At 42.6% G+C, this 12,059-nt stretch overlaps 1 protein-coding gene across 1 annotated transcript; it reads right to left on the bottom strand.

Annotated features, from left to right (window-relative positions):
• Positions 1-265: 265 nt before the first annotated feature.
• Positions 266-10,207, bottom strand: LOC101786973 (uncharacterized exonuclease domain-containing protein At3g15140). Its single transcript, XM_004965366.2, has 6 exons — positions 9,847-10,207; positions 6,264-6,466; positions 5,829-5,909; positions 1,533-1,658; positions 1,240-1,363; positions 266-825 (listed from the first exon to the last, which is right to left on the bottom strand). Exons 1-6 carry the CDS (start codon positions 10,093-10,095, stop codon positions 628-630), a joined length of 981 nt encoding a protein of 326 aa, XP_004965423.1. The 5' UTR covers positions 10,096-10,207; the 3' UTR covers positions 266-627.
• Positions 10,208-12,059: the final 1,852 nt, after the last annotated feature.

The raw sequence follows: 12,059 nt of genomic DNA, 5'->3' as shown, positions 1-12,059 counted from the left end.
AACTAATTAGGATGCATGAGATTAGAGGCAATGATATAAAATAAAACCCAATGTCAACGTTTCGAAAATAATTTATGCTCAATTTCATCTAAATAAAACACATCCTCTTTCTTCTCGTACCTCCAATGTGATATCATTGTTTTTACTTAATAACATTATAGTTTAATCAAACTAGATACAACCCCATCTCTTTTCTTCTCGTAACTCCAGTGTCATGTCATCATTTTTGCTGAGTAATATTATAGTTTAATCAAACGGAGTACTATTTAAGAACAAATACTGTGGGCTTATCAACATTCTGGACCTGTTAGTTCAAAAATGCAAATAATATCTAGCACCAACAATACTTTAGTACAGCATTTATGACCACCGCAGGAACAACATTATCTGCATATATAACTCACCAATTAATTTGAATAGTCAAAAGAAAAAGAAAATCCTAACTTAAGAACACTTGACCTGCCACGCAATAAATCTTTTCAGCATTCTCAGTTTGCTCCATAACTTTAACATGCCATTCAAACTTCGATAGAATATCACCAGAGCAGCCAACAGCGTCGAAATTTGATGGCCAGTCACAAATTCAGCAGCGCCATGTCAAAAAACTGGGAACGTTACACTTTTCAATCACCTAATTCGGTCCTTGAAAAGAAATTTCACATCGCCAGTAGCTGACTGCCTCTTCGCAGTAATTTGCATCACAGCACCGTCAGCAAGCATGCGCTGAACCACTCTTGCTATATTTTTCGAATCATCTATCCCGAGATGGTGGCTTCCAACAATTGGCATTTGAAGCTCCCTCATCATTGTCATCATTCCAGTTGCCTGGAAAACAAAAGTCAGTAGTACTCCCTCCATTCTCTTATGATAGGACTATTTCATCTTAGCACAATGACCAAGGAAAATGAACTCCACTTATTATCTAATTAATCATGTCATTATATACTCCATGTTAGCATATACATGGGACCTCGGTATTGATGTTATCATATACATGCACCAATTATTTTTTCGAAGAGTTACTCTGCACAGAAATCGAACAGTCATATGTGTCAAACACGAGGTGGCAACTTAAATAGGACTATCAAAAGAGAAAATTTTAGTTTTACAAATAGCCCTATCAAAAGAGAATGGAGGGAGTAATCTATAAGGTACACACTTCAGTTTAAAGATGAACTGCACAAAATTATCAAGTCTTGATCCTCTCATAAATAAAAGCATCGGGTGCAACTTAGTTACCCTTCTGCTATAGAAGTTGAGGTAGATATCCTTCAAATTAATCCATTCCATAAAATAAGTTGGTAGCTTTATTTTTGAAACCTTGCACTGCTCAGGGATCTTCGTCTTCAAATCCCAATTTCCACTGCCATATTACAAGGAACATGAGAAGTTTAGTCTCCAAAGTCTGAAACATTTGAACAAATTAACCAACTCAAACACATTTTGTTGAATGATTTGATGGGAAGTACTTAAGGGATGTTTTTTAAAAAAGGTTCATATGAGTAATTTGCTATAATATGCAGTTAAATTACCAAGTAACAAATGCTGCACTGTTGAGTGATCCTCCTTGCTCCGTTTTCCACAGGCTGTGATTTCCAATCCAGTCCTCAAACTCTTGCAGCACTTCCTTGAAAGGGATAGCAGTGTCATGCCATACACTGTTATATAACAATCGAGTTGTTAGTATGAGCTCATTAAAGATAACCAGAGTTAAGGAATACATTCCAACTTCCGGATTATTTTGGTACAGTGTGCATATAGAAAGTTGTTTATTGGTTGTGATTTATAGTATTTTTGTAAGAGTATATTAGGCAACTCCGGATATGGTTAGTTTAGGATTGATTGTAATCCCGGGATAACCTTCCTTATCTCTAGAAGAGGCTACTTGCCCTCCAAGCCATATACTCCTGTATAATCAGTCCAAGAGGCTCAACCAATACATCCCACGCATTATACACAATCTTACATGGTATCACGAGTCTAGGTTCAAACCCTAGGCCTCCGGCTTCCGCTGCCCTCGCGCCGCCCCCGGGGAGATCGATCTCTGCCGGGGGCAGCGCCCTCATAGGATGCGCGGCCGATCCATCTGATCCGCCGTGCCGTCGTGGTCAACCAGCAGTAGAGGGGCCTAACTCTATCCGTGGCCAATCGGATCCATGGCCGCGCCGCTCATAGTCCATGCCGCCAGGCCTGCCATGCCTTCGCGTCGTCATTTCCTTCGACTTCGCATTTGGATCCGCCGCCCCCTCTGCACACTAGCCAAGGTGCCCCCCTCCTACCTGCGCCGCTGCACAGCCACTCCTGAGCGCGAGTGCGCAACTGCGGAGGACGCCCATGGGGACGCCAGGCCACCGCGCCGTTGTGGCCGTTGGGCTACTGCACCATCGGTCGACGTCGTCGCCAGGCCACAGCGTTGAGGGGCTCCGCCCCTCCCGCCCTCCCTCGCCGGCTCTCTCCTCTACGCCGTTGGGCGCCGTCCCGTTCCTCCCCCAGTGCCGCTTTTGTCGCTGCTTTGAGCGTGAGGACGCGGCTGCTGGGGCAGCTCATTGGGCTATCGGCCTGCCGGAGTGGAGGAGCCGCTCAGGGCGCACCCCGCACCATCGACCTTGCTCCTTCTTTCTTTTTCCTATGCCCGTGGTTGACCACGGTGGGGAAGAGATAGGGGAGGGGAGGGGAAACTACTAGGTGCACCCGAGATTGTACCCGCGAGCCTCTTCTTGCTGCTGCTGTTTTTCTTTTTCCCGTTCAAAGATCAGTTTGTGTCGCCCTGTCGTTCGTCGTCGCTTCATCGTCGACACTCCTGAGGATGAGGTTGTCGTTGCGCCCTTCAAGCTGCAGTGGCAACGCTCGTTGACAATCCATCATCGCCGGTGTCGTTGCCCTTCCAGGCGGTGGCGCCACCTACGCTGCTGGTCCTCGTCACGCTGGCTCCGAGTCCGCGCCTATTGCCGCACGCTTGCGGACACCGCCGCCGATGTTGCTGAAGGAAGATGCATTTACGCTCTTTAGCTACACCATCTACCATGGCAGTCGGCTCATCGTCCTGCTGAACCAGTCGGCAAGAAGCTACTGATTTTGTGTATTCGGATGTCTGCGCTAACGCTTCGGACCTGCACCCTTCTCCACGGCTTCGACCACGTCCACCTCAACCTCGGCTACTTCGGCACTAAGAGGCTACCATCTGCTTGACAAGCCTCTTCAGCTCCCATTCCAGCCACAACACCTGCGACGCATCGACGGTTGCAACTGCGGGGGGATGTCCTCTCTTCAGCCTATTCTCCAGTCTCATCGTCTGCGCACTTCCGTTGTGACTGCGGGGGGATGTTAGAGTATATTAGGCAACTCTGGATATGGTTAATTTAGGATTGATTGTAATCTCGGGATAACCTTCCTTATCTCTAGGAGAGGCTACTTGCCCTCCAAGCCATGTACTCCTATATAATCAGCCCAAGGGGCTCGAGCAATACATCCCACGCATTATACACAATCTTACAATTTTCTTTTAATTTTTTTAGCTTTTATTGGGTGATATTGCCCAGCTCATTTACACTATCATCTTATTAAATTGTAAGAACTCCTCGTTCAGGGTTTCATGCACGTGGGGCATGGGGATGTGGAGGCTATGTCACTAACCATCCAGAGCCACAGCGAGGTAGACAAAGTGGGCATTCCTATCAGAATTTCCTTACACGTTACATGTCTTTCTCCCAGCCCTGTCCCACACCTGCATACTCTTTCCCTAGCAAGCTCAGGCTACCCACCAGCTGTAGCCTTCAGGGCCCAGGCGGTGATGGTGAGAGATGCCATAACGGGGCTTACATGGGTCCAGGACATACAAGGGGATCTTATGCTGGTGGCTTTTCATGAATATTAAGACCATTTGGGATGCACTGCTCCAGACCGTGGCTGATGAAAGCACCTTGTGGTGTATGGCAGGTGCTTCTAAACTCAGGGAGGAGCTCCTTGCTGAGTCGCTGCCTCGCTGGCATCTATTGCTTAGGTCTTTGGTGGTCCTTGGTCAGGTCTTATTCTACGTTTTTTGTGGCGCAAATGTAATCTAGTTTTGGCGTTGGGTGTGTAGGTGTGTTTTTGTGCTCAGGTTGGGCTGCTAGCTTGACGTGTTGTACTTGGGTTTTTTCCTATCTTAATGAAATGGCACACAACTCTCCTACGTTGTTCGAGAGAGAAAAAAAGACATTTGGGATCTCCTTCCCGTGGTGACCCTTTGACCAGATTGTCGAGATGAACACTGGTGGCAATTTTCTTCATCTAGTCAGTATACCAGTACATCAGCATACAAAGCATTCTTCATTGGATCAGTCTCCTTTGCACCATGGAGCCTATCTGGAAAACTTGGGCTCCTATAAGGTGCCAGTTCTTTCTGTGGTTAGCCATGATCAATAGATGTTGGACAGCGGATCGCCCTGCGAAGGACTCCCGCATCGGAGAATATCCAGAAAACATGTCAGGGTCGTCAACCAATTAGAAAAAAAGGGGCATGCTTTGACAAGAGGTTGAAGTGAAACAGGGAGGACCGCCGGCCATTTAACGAGGAAGCTTGACAGGTTGAAGTGAAACAGTTCCATTCCGAGAATAGCCTTTATTGAGTAGGTACTTGTGTTTTTGCTAGACAGGTTTGGTTCCTTTTGCTGCAGCAGGTTGGTCTGCAGGAGCTCGCAACAGATCAAACCATCCATATGGCAGTGGGAGCTGGGAGTGGGGCAAGCTAACATCAAATAGTTCGGCTGAAACTGATCTACAATTCATGAACATACCTACCTGTGGAGGATATGACTTCGGATGGGCCTGGTCGCCCTCCAAAGGGGTACCACGGCCCGTACGAGGGGCACTCGGGATAGGCGTACGGATCGGCATCAAGAGATATAGTTGAAGATAGGAATGTTTAAATATGTAAAGAGATAACTTGTACCGAAAGGTAGTAGATTTCCTTGTAACTGACTAGGATTAGACTGAATCAGATCTGTAACCCTGCCCCCGGACTATATAAGGGCGGCAGGGACCCCCTCAAAAACCGAAGCCATATTCGATACGCTATACGCTGAGAATACAACCCCGAGCACAGGACGCAAGGTATTATACCAATCTAGTGGCCCGAACCTGGTAAAGTCCCCTGTATCCTTGTGTTCATCCATCTAGCTCTAGGTGCGGCGATCCCCTCCACACAATCTACCACCTTGGTCTACACCGTGGACTGTTGGACTATTCCCCCGACACTACCCATAGTTACTAATCTCCAATTAACTCTGGCCAATGCCATGTTTTCTTGATCGGATAGCAAGCACTAAATTGAATACATCAGTACACAGAATCTAATTTGTAAGTAGCACTAATGAGGTGGCCCATCTGCTGGTTAGGGCAAGTGAGTGTGTTGCTCTCTCGATCTTCAGGCAGTGTGTTCCTGGCTGCATCCAGGATGTTGTGATCTCTGAACGTTTGTGTTAATGAATGAGCCAGCCTTGACTTAAAAAACACCCCTATTTTGCAAGTCTTCTCAGAAACTAATGCAAGCATAACCAAGACATAGCAACTAAAGAATATTTATAAATAAAAACAAAACCTGCAATTAAACAGGATCTTTAGTTTACAAAATAATAAACTGAACTTAATTTGAAGAAATAAAATTACTCAAGCAATTCACTGGCTAAATGAGGATAGAATCCTAAGTGAACCAAGTTAGCTAATTTGAACACAATTCCTTTACTATTAGTGTCAACAGAATAAGTTGATGTATCACTTCTTGAAATTGATTCAAATCATATAAATCAAACTGAATAGAGCAACATAAGAGTGGAATATGCTGTACATACCGGTCAACCCCAAACTTTCCATATTTCCCTTCTATGTATTCTGTTATTCTTTGCTCACTCATTGCAGTTGGACGCACAAACCTATGATAAACATACAAGAGAGGACGGAGGGCAAGTTACAAATATCCTCAGTACCTAATATAAAAACTGCGAAGAAATAAGGAAATAAAGCAAGAATATTGAAATCCATCAAAATGTACAATACAGTGTGGACTGCGGATCAAATCATACGACATATATATGAAGATGTGTTGTTAGTGTTAATCATTTTTGTATTTGGAAGTGTAAATAAAACCTCCATCTTTACAAAAAAAAAACAGATAGAGAGATCAATGTTCCTCACATATGATCTGGAGAGTAGTAATAAAAGTTATATGTGGTATGAGTATGAGTAACAGTGACAATCTCTAATCGGTAATTGCAAATAAGCTATACCTGTGAAATGAATCAATAAATTCCATGCTTTGAGCATCAATCATCACGACCGGGAATTCAAGAATTTCGACCTTACCCTCCAAATCAAGAATCAAAAGATAATCCAGTTTTTGAGGCTTCACTTTGTCTGCAGCTGATGCATTCACTGGAAGGTCCATCATCAAATTGTGACTAAACTTCTCAAGATGCATAGCATCATTCATCTGAAGAACTAAAATAATTAATTACAATAGTGCTTTGCTAGAAAAGACAAGTATGCAAAACTTTAACTGCAAAAGAACCATAAAACGAAAGGTAAATTTTTTTTTTCCAAAAGCATATTAACATAACATCTAACAAATCAAACAATAGTGCTTCACTAAATTAGACAAGGTCAAAAAACTTAACTGCAAAAAGACAAACAAAAGAAAAGTTACCAAAGTGTCTAAACACATTTTAATGTAATGGTTAAAAGGTAACAGTCAGGGTCTTGCAAACAAACAAAAATAATAAAAAAAACTGTAAAGAGCACAACTAGTACAGTACTTTTGCTATTGGAGCTCAAAACGTTATAATAATGAGATAGTCATGTTGTGCAAGGTAAGAACAGCTATGCAGTGTGGCTTGAGACAGTTGTAGTGATTAATAGGGCATCCAAGAAAAAAATATACATATCTGTTTCCCTCTAAAATTTTCAGTAAACCATATCTGCAAGTTTCTAAGAGTTCAACTTGTACCTCTATTCCTACATGATCTTCACATAATTGTGTTTCACACTTCCAATCCTAAAATTAAGCATGGTTTAAACACATTGAGTGATTTCCAGAACTATACTTGCCTAGCTTATGTCTGCTTTACTTGGTAGAATGACATAGAGAAGGTGTGTGATAGAGTTGCCCAACCTCAGATATTACTCTAGCAGATTCAAACAGTGATGCACACTGGTTCCTCAAACAGATAATATCAATTAAGAATGGTGTGACATGTTTAACACAGACTGGATTTTTAAACCATTGGTGGCACATATGCTACGCACAGGCAACCATTGGTGGCAGACTGGCACAGTTTGTAAGGTAAACAACATTGTGGCTGCTGCTTATGTTTCCTCCTGCAGCTCCTTCATGGCTGATTCATGGAATAGATTGGATCACTGGTGACAATTTGTAAGGTTCAGAACAGCAATATGTTGTATTACCTGTTTCGCTTGTGAGTTGTGGCTTGAAACAGGATTCAAGTTAGTGGCATGCTTCGCTTAGCAGTAAGGTGTTATGACAACCTACGCATAACCAACCATGCATATGCAGATATGCCTATGATAATTAAGCAGCCGCATAGCTTCCCATCATGTCATACCATTAAGAGGACCAATATGAACTTTGAGATTAATGTGTGCTCTTTTATTGTGGAGGCACCAAAATGAACCAAAGGCGTAAAGTGGAAGGTCTAAAATCTCCTCTCTACTCTTGACTATAAATTCTTTCTTAAGCCTTGTCAGTATAATGAATAAAACAAAAAATTGACCTATTTTCATATGCATACGCAATTCAAATGACCAAAATTATAATGTTCCAAATAACTCCCCACATACAATGACCAAACAAACATCAAACGCACCTTGCAATGAATTTCACGGGAAGGTAATCATACAAGCATATTTGGATTCATGAAGAGAAAATTGAGTGATGCTACACTTGCAAAAATGTTTATAAGCATTCACTTACATGAGGATGTGGTCCACGTGGATAGCAACAACCATGCATGCTGATTTGACGCTACCAATTAATAGGCACCGCATTCGCACGAGTGATTATTGTCCACGTCAGCATGTAAGTAGAACGTTTGCAAAATTATTTTGTAGGTGTAGCATTAGTCGATAGAATCATATACCATATTAAGCCAAAGTTGGCAGTAAAGCCACAATCAGTGCATTAAAAGGTCATCTGATTGATCTATTTGGGTTAATTTCCTTCCTCAAAAGTTAAGATTTGTACATCTAGAGCAGGATAAATAATAAATCAGATGCTTATTAATGTTGCTGAACTCCAAAAATACAAAACTTGAAATTTCTGACATTGTTACATGAAAGCAAAGGAGATGCGTGGAAAATAGTAGATTGATTATCTGAGAGACAATACAGTTACATATATAGGGGAGGAGGATCCTAGGCGAAAGGAAACCTAAGAGATCAGGACTCCTCCCCACATATCTCTATCCTAATCAATATAGCAGAGTCCGGCCAGCACTAATATAGCTAGGCACAGGACTATTCCAGGCGCAGCACCTAATCCTTATAGGAGTAGGACTCTTTCTAACATTACAAGCCTTCATTCCATAAAAAAATATATAACAATACCGGTAGGAAACATTTTTCATGAAATATTTATGCAGCTATTGTTTCACTTCCCATGACAATAAGAATTAAATGATAAGCCTGTAATATGTTGACTTATTTAAAAAAGGCTTCCATCCTGTTGACACTCAAAACCACTAGACAAGATCCAATGAAGACAAGCGACTTTCCTTTTCCAGCATGGTCCTTATATCCCACAACATGGTCATGAGTCATGTTCTTGTTTGTATAACAAAACACTCAGCTCTGTAGTACTTTCTTTATATGGTTATAAGCAGTCAGGTTTCTCACTGTTCCTCATGATGAATGCTACCTTTCCCAATGGAGCAAGCAATCAAAAACTCTTCTTGACAATTCCATCATTGTAATTTTCTGTGGCTGAAATATCTGTCCACATCTGCCTGTCGTCAAGCCTCGACCCCTGTACACCATTCTAACATTCTTACCATGACCAAAGGTCAAGTTCGATGCTGCCCAAAGTTTAATTTAAATGTTAATGTATAGGTTGGGCTGCAGTCTGCAGACAAAGAGTTATAATTGCTGAACCAACAAAATTCTCATTGAGCAATTCATATCAAGCCTCACAAAAGCTTTCGATTTTACTTTTCATCAGCAAACTCTTCTCTCAGTGGATTCATATGCCATGAGGTTCCAACAGTGCACACAAGAGTTAGCTCATCTGAATGTTGGATTGTCATCTACTACCATTCCCAACTAAAATAGGCATCTAAAGTTGTCAACACTGCAGAAACTCTCTTCGTGACTACTTTTGTACAACAGTTCATTGTAGTAGCAACTCAAATTGACAAAGAAAACTTCCACCGGTAGCATCCTATGTGCCTCTGATCGAGGCTAAAACAGCGTTCTGATTCCAGCATTCCTACATGTTGCTCAACACAATATGATTACCGAGTTAAATGAGATTGGGCTGCAACTCCAGTGCTGGCTTAATTACGCTTCATTTGTGTTTACTAGAATTTCGTTACTTTGTGTTACTATTTTTCTTGATTTATTAAGACTTGGATCTCAACCCATATGATTGTTTCTTTGAAACAAGGGTCTCCCAACTAATCAAAATTATCCTCCCAGCATCAACTCGTAACCATCCTTGCTCTATTCGCAAACATAATGCACGTAGCATCAACGGTAGAATAGATCTGCCGCCAGCAAGTACAAGGCAAGATAGGATAGGTACTACTCCATTTTCAACAAGACCAAACGCGATAACAATTGCAAGGAGGGAAGCAATCTCACCATGGTGCACTTGCCCTGGGTGTAGTACAAGCACGTGGGCTTCCAGGGCCGCCTGGAGATGGGAATGGGCGCCTCCATCACCTGCCCCTCCCTCACAGCGTGGGAGAAGGCGGCCGCAATGGGAGAGCTTCTCCGGCGGGAACTGCGGAGGGGAGAGGCCGAGGAGGAGAAAGGGCGGAGGAAGGATTGGAGCAGGGAGGAGGGGAGGAGGCGGGCTGCGGAAGACGGCGGAACCCTAGCCAGCGCCATCCCAAATTCCCAAATGGTGTGGTTCCGGTTCCGGCTCCGGCTCCGGCTCCGGCAGTCCGGCGAACTGCGGTAACTGGTAACTGATAGTGGAGGTTTGCGTGTGAGATCGTATGGGCTGGGTAGGGTTGGGCTTAGGGGTTAGGGCCCATTCAGATCGAAATTTGAGTTCCAAGAATAACAAAATACGAAGGGTATAGTCTTACATGTCAATTTTTTTATGGAATTATGATCTTATTATTACATGTCATTATTGATGAAATGTGCATTTAACTTGTGGTGTAGATAAAAATGTTCTAAACTAGAGCGATGGATATTCTTCTTTTGCACGTTGCTTAGGATTGTTATTTCAAAAGTATCATCTTCACCAAAGAAATTAATTATAGCCACACAAGTATAGAAAGTATTAGGCTCATCAATTTTATACTTGAAGTTAAGAATGCATCCACAAACTTATCTGTTATCTCCGTCAAGTATCCTTTAAGTCAAGATACTAGCAGGCTAACATTTAGATCTCTCAAATTAAGGATACCTGGATCCCCAAATATGCTAATGCTACACCCTCCATTTCAAATTGTAGATTGTTTTAGCTTTTTTAGTTTCATAGATATTCTTATGCATCTAGATATAGTGTATGTCTAGGTGCATAATAATATTTATGAACCTAGAAAAGTTAAAACGACCTATAATTTAAAACGGAGGTAGCAGATGATACATGTGGCTACTTTTAGAATCATTCCACGAGCAGTTAGCCATATTATGGCTACCCCTTGGATTCGGGGGCCTAAAGAGGGAGGGGGAAGTGGCCGGCAGCCATGGAGGAGGCCTGCGTAGGAGGCACAGGGGAGGGGGCGGCGCAGAGAGAGAGAGCTTTAAAGTTTTACCTCTTAATTCTTTGCTTGATTTTATTGATTACATCTTCCCTCGTATTTATGGAGAGCACCCTACTTAACTCCCTTGACTTACAAGCAAACCTATCTCTAAACTCTTCCTAATTCCTAACCTAGTGTTGACATCGTTTTTTGACATACGTCAAGGATGGCGTCAAAAGGAAGCAGAGATGCCAATGCATAGTGGAAAGACAACGGCTAGTGGAATCGGCCGATGAGGTTGCAGAGGGCTCAGCCGATGAAGTTGCAAGAGATCGGCCGATGATGGCGAAAGCTGTGCCGATAGAGAAAGACAGAAGCCTAGCAGATGGGATCACAAGGGTGTAGTCGATGGAAGATGATGGAGGCATAGCTGATGGAGTCAGCCGATGCGAGCAGGAGGGTTCCAGCCGATTGGAAATGTTAGAGGTTCGGCCGATGAGGAGTAGGTTTTGGCCGATAGAGGCCAAGTTCGTTTTCGACTCCTGCGCGAGTCGTTTTTATTTTATTAAGAGAGTTTGTTTCTTTAGAGATAGATCTTATGTTTTGTCGTAATTGACTAGGACTAGAAGACTTGATGTTTAGGGTATAAATAGAGGCCCTGTGAGGTCTGGGAGGATATACACATCATAATCAATACAAATCTACTATTTTTGCAATTTACTTTCAAGTCGGCGACTTCGTCATTGTTTTCTTTTCTTCACGAGTTCTTCCAAGTTAGTTGGGCTGCATCGCTTCAATCTCTGGCTAGACTGTAAGTTCCACGTTTACTGAATACTTTCTAGGCTTTAACTTTGGGCGCATCGCTGTCATTTCATCTAGATTTATCCACAAGTTATTGATATTTGCTAGATCTGCAAGCTTTATTAGTTAAATCTTGTTGTTTTAGCTTTTATCACAGTTATCCAGCTTGGAACACGTTCCGATCGGCTTTTACTTTATTTTCTTGTATCAATCTACTGTCACATAGCCGGTTAGATTTGTTTTGAGTGTTGTTCATGTAGTACTGTTTAGGTTGAGTTTTACGCTTCCTTTACATTTACTACAACCACATCGGCTGATTTAGCCGATTGTCTTTTGTTCGTGTCGGTAGTCCTG

Source organism: Setaria italica, chromosome IV (assembly GCF_000263155.2).
Source record: "Setaria italica strain Yugu1 chromosome IV, Setaria_italica_v2.0, whole genome shotgun sequence".
Classification (NCBI taxonomy): Eukaryota; Viridiplantae; Streptophyta; class Magnoliopsida; order Poales; family Poaceae; genus Setaria; species Setaria italica.
The sequence above is the reverse complement of the archived record's forward strand: the minus strand, read 5'-3'. Positions and strand labels throughout refer to the sequence as shown.